Genomic DNA, 4,695 nt, shown 5'->3' on the forward strand with positions numbered 1-4,695 from the left:
AGAGAGAGAGAGAGAGAAATGCAGGAATTTTTCATTATCTTTTTTTTCTTCAGCATTTTTCTTTAGTTTTCAACCATCCACCACCAAAATCAGTGCTCAGTACACCTCCAAAAAAATTAAATAAAAAAAAATCATGCAGTATATTAAAAATGTCAGCACCCACAATAATGATCCGCCTGATGACATCTCAGACCATGTGGTTTTTGATCTTCTATCACGGCACAATCCACCAGTGCAAAGAAATGATCAGGGCACAATCCACCAGTGCAAAGAAACGATCAGGGCACAATCCACCAGTGCAAAGAAATGAGTTCCCACTTACGCATATGAGGCAGCTTCTCTGGACAGGGGAGGTTCGGTAAGTAGGTGAAGTTTTGTGGAAGATACGTTGTTGTTTGAACAAGATAGTCACTTGAATTAGTGCCTTCAGGATAATCTTGGAGAGGAAGAGAGAGAGAGAGAAGAAATTTACAACCCAACATTGTCTTTCTCTGCCTTTAGCGTGAAGCGGGCTGCAGCATGTGGTATACTGCAACACAGAAGCATGCACAAGCAACAACCTGGCAAGAATCTGAATAGAGCACACCTGAACTGGGCCAGACACTCTGCAGGACTTCCCAGGAGAGGTGCGGAGAGCAGCAGGCCCTCACCTTACACACAAACACAACCGTGCCCTTTGCCGCCAGAAGGTATCTGCTCCCTCGCCTCCATGGCTAGGTCTAACCTAGGGGAACAACATTTCCTTCCCCCTTATAGTGGCCATACCATCTGTGCACTGCTACTTCAGTACAGAGCAGAGGGGTGCAGGGACGTCTCCTGGACCTCAGCCAAGAGACCCCAAGGTTTACTCTTTAATTTTCTCCTGGAACAGCCCACTCTAAGCCTTTAGTCAGTCACATTCTCTTTTATTTTGGTTTTGTTTTTTTTTTCAGACAGTGTTTCTCTGTCTAACAGTCCAGGCTGTCTTGGAGCTTGCTTTGTAGACCAGGCTGGCCACCAACTCACAGAGATCCTCCTGCCTCTGCCTCCTGAGTATTGGGATTAGAGGCATGTGCCACCACCTCCCGACTAGTCAGCCACATTCTTACTCTACAGTAGGCTGCAGCTTCTGGGGATCCTGGAACTGCTAAATAAGGTCGATTTTCTTTAGGGTCACCAAGTTCCACCACACGCCGAGCAATGGCCTACAGTACCATCAAATGCTTGCCTTCAAATCTCACCACAGCATGTGCTCAATTGGAGAACGGGACAATTCGGTTTCTCATCTGGCTATCCACTATTGGCATTTTCAGATTTCAAAAAGATGAACTAACTAAAGAGGGCTGGAGAGACAGCTGGATGGATAGGGTCTTCCGGGCAAGGATGAAAGCTTGCGTTCAGATCCCCACCAACCATGTAAACGTTTGTAAACACAGCGCCGGGATAGGTAGATGGAAGCAAACACAACCCAGGGTGTGAGGACCACTCAGCTGAAACGACCAGCCCCAGCTTCAGTAGGACAGACGGTCTCAAAAAATGACGGTGGAACAGCACAGAGGAAAACACCCAACTGGTGCCAACCTGTGGCCTCCGTGTGTACACGTAAGAGAAAGTGCATACAAGACATGCATGTTAGACAAACTCTCTCTTACATACACATGCGCACACATGCTCAAGAGCCTACAGTGAATAATCTCACGGAACTATTCATTAGCTTTAGTTTTGAGTGAGTGACTGACTTCCTGACCCAACATGTGACAGTCACAGGCATGGGACTTGAACATGGACTCCAGGACCACAATCTAGTTACTCTCTAGGGGATCTGAGGGACAGGATGCGCCCATTTCCTGCTGTGTGGAGGAAGATAGCCTAGAGTGGCGAAGGGACCGGCTGTGCCTGCTACCTCCGGGCATGGACACAGAAAATGTAAACATGCCCCCACAGTCATCCGCCACTAGCCCCGATGCAAACACTGTAAAAGCTAAACCCTCTGGCCCGTGGGACAATGCCGTGAGGATGGAAGTAAGGTGTGTGAAGAGCCACTGCAAGCTAAGCACCACCTGAGAACAGAAATGGTCGCCATCAAACAGAGTTGGTGGCTGCAGACTGGGAGGCAGGGGACATTTCTGAGCAGGGCTTCAGTACCTTCCCCGGACCACTGGAAGAAGGTCCTGTGTGGAGACCTGAAAATATGAGACTTGGAAACTACCTCTAGTTTCTCTAAGGCTATTGTGCTTCTAGCTCAAGCAAAGGTCCCACCTAAGTGTGGATCAGGGAGTTTTGCTCTCTCAAGGTTATTGTCAACAGGTGTGGCTAATAGTTAAACCTTGTACTCCAAAAACAGACCTCAAACAAGAGTCTAAGGATCCAACTAAGTTCTAGTTTCCTTTATAGAGATAACTTGGGATTCCACCCAGGGAGTGGTTTCCCTACAGAATGGTCTTGGGTGTGAACATGACTTGTTTTGTTCTAGCCATAGAATATTTAACTGTGGCTGTAGCCCAGAACCTTCGACTGGTCTGTTCATTTCCTTGTCTCGTGTTAATGTAGTTTTCCATCTCACTCCCACCTTTTGGGGTCAGGGGTATTTTAAGCAGATGAAAATTAAACAAAGGCGAATTTTCAGGACTCATGGAATTCCCTCCCGATACTATCCTATGTTTCTCTGTTATTTTCATTTGCATCTTCATAGTCTTTACTATATTTCTGAATCTTCACACCTCTACCCTGACAAGGTATTTTTGTCGAGGCTGGTCCCCCACTATCCTGATAAGGATTCTCACAGGCTGAGGAGATGGACAAAGGCTCTGGATCCAAAGCCAAGGAAGAGACAGAAGTCCAAAAAAGAAGGTTCAGTCCCAGAGGCCTCTGTGGAAATGCACACTATGAATTGAGAAGCACACCTCTGAGGCATCAGCTGAACCGCCAGGCAAGCCTAGCACGATAAACACACTGCACCCGGATATGGGAAGCCCCTGGGAAAGGTTCCCCAGGCTGCTCTTGGGAGGAGTCTGGAAAGCAGTTGGCAGGGAACTACTCTCAGCCAGGGGGCAGAAAAGATAAAGCAGCCACATTTACTATGCCCACAGGCAGACCAAGATCACAGAAACCCTCTGGGGGCCAAACTCTATACTTTCTCCTAGTGCATCTGAGGGTGACACCAGACTCCATATAAAACAGGGCTGTCCAGTCCAGGGAGGCGCATTCTTTCAAGGGGTTTTACAAAAACGTATCTGGATTATCAAATGCACAGCATAGTTTTAAGATAATTTCTTCTCCTACAAGTAATTCTGCTCTGCCCAATGGGAGGGACTGGTGCTCTAAACATGATTTAAGAGCCTGCACATAGCTGGAGGGATGGCTTAGAATTTAGGAGCATATACTGCTCTTGCCACGGAACCCAATTCAACTCTTAGCACTCAACAACCACCTGTAATTCCACCTCCACAGGATCTAGCACTACTTTCTCCTGCGGAAGGCACTTGCCCTTACACACACATCTGCCCACACAGATGCACACACATCCCTTACACACACATCTGCCCACACAGATGCACACACATCCCTTACATGCACACCTGCCCACACAGATATACACACATACTCATAATCCAAAAATAAAAATAAACCTTTGTAGTAAGGAGCTGCAGGGTAGCTTAGCCCCGGAAATAATTACACGGAAACTGTATTCTTTTAAACACTGCCTGGCCCATTAGCTCTAGCCTCTTACTGGCTAACTCTCACATCTTGATTAACCCATTTCTAATAATCTGTATAGCACCACGAGGTGGTGGCTTACCGGGAAGGATCTTAACCTGCCTCCATCTTGGAGAGAAGAGTTATAGCATCTGCCTCACTTCCCTTCTTCCCAGCATTCTGTTCTGTCTACTCTGCCTATCTAAGCTGCTGTCCTATCAAAGGCCAAGCAATTTCTGTATTAATTAACCAATGAAAGAAACAGACAGATGACCCACCTACATTAAATCTTAAGGAAAAAAAAAATGGTTCTCGGGCTCAAGTGAGGGGCCCTGAGGATCAATGCAGTGGCATGAGTGAGGAAAGGTGTCCTGCCTCCTTGGACCCTGCTATCTGCAGCAGGCAAGAGAGCTGGCCTCAGAGTCACTTATGCCCTGCCCCTCACCAGCTGCAGCACACAAGACAGCAAGCCCTATAGTCCACCTGGGCAGCACACTAGAGCTGACCCTGTTGTAGCAGGTGTAGGTGAGCCAGCTCTGAGTGCAGGAGAGCAGGAAAACTAAGACCCACCCTCTTATGTCCCCTACAGCAATCAGGAGAGGGAGTCCTGCACCTCACCTGGGTAAACCAGTAGATCTGGCCCTGGTGGTATGAGTGTGGGGGTCCCAGATCTGAGGGCCTATGAGCTCCTTGCTGCAGGGGGCACTGGGCGATCTAGCTGAGGCAGTGCTGGAAAGCCTGCCCAGGTAGCAACGGTGAGGGTAAGCTGGTGGTGGGACCAACCCAGCTACCTCCCAGGCCCAGAACCAGGGCTAGGAGTTGGCCCAGCCAACATCTACCTCATTTATGTTGGAGCATGTGAAGGGAACAAACCTACAGTTCCAAAACAGCAGGATCTCCAGGACACAGGACAACAACAGGATATCCAAGAGGACTCCAAGAGAGAGCCTGTTATCAGTGGGGTAGCAGAAGCCAGAGACCTCGAGGTGGCTCCTGGTCATACACACTTGCAAGTAAAGA

General features: G+C 48.2%; 1 protein-coding gene across 1 annotated transcript in view; it reads right to left on the reverse strand.

Moving 5' to 3' along the window:
• The window catches only part of B4galt6 (beta-1,4-galactosyltransferase 6), a 70,226-nt gene that overhangs the window by 36,664 nt on the left and 28,867 nt on the right, over positions 1 to 4,695 (reverse strand). The window contains exon 3 of the mRNA XM_005355806.3: positions 323 to 436. Within this exon, the coding sequence (XP_005355863.1) occupies positions 323 to 436 (114 nt within the window). The remainder of the gene's footprint in view (positions 1 to 322; positions 437 to 4,695) is intronic.

This window comes from Microtus ochrogaster, chromosome 18 (assembly GCF_000317375.1).
Source record: "Microtus ochrogaster isolate Prairie Vole_2 chromosome 18, MicOch1.0, whole genome shotgun sequence".
Lineage (NCBI taxonomy): Eukaryota > Metazoa > Chordata > Mammalia > Rodentia > Cricetidae > Microtus > Microtus ochrogaster.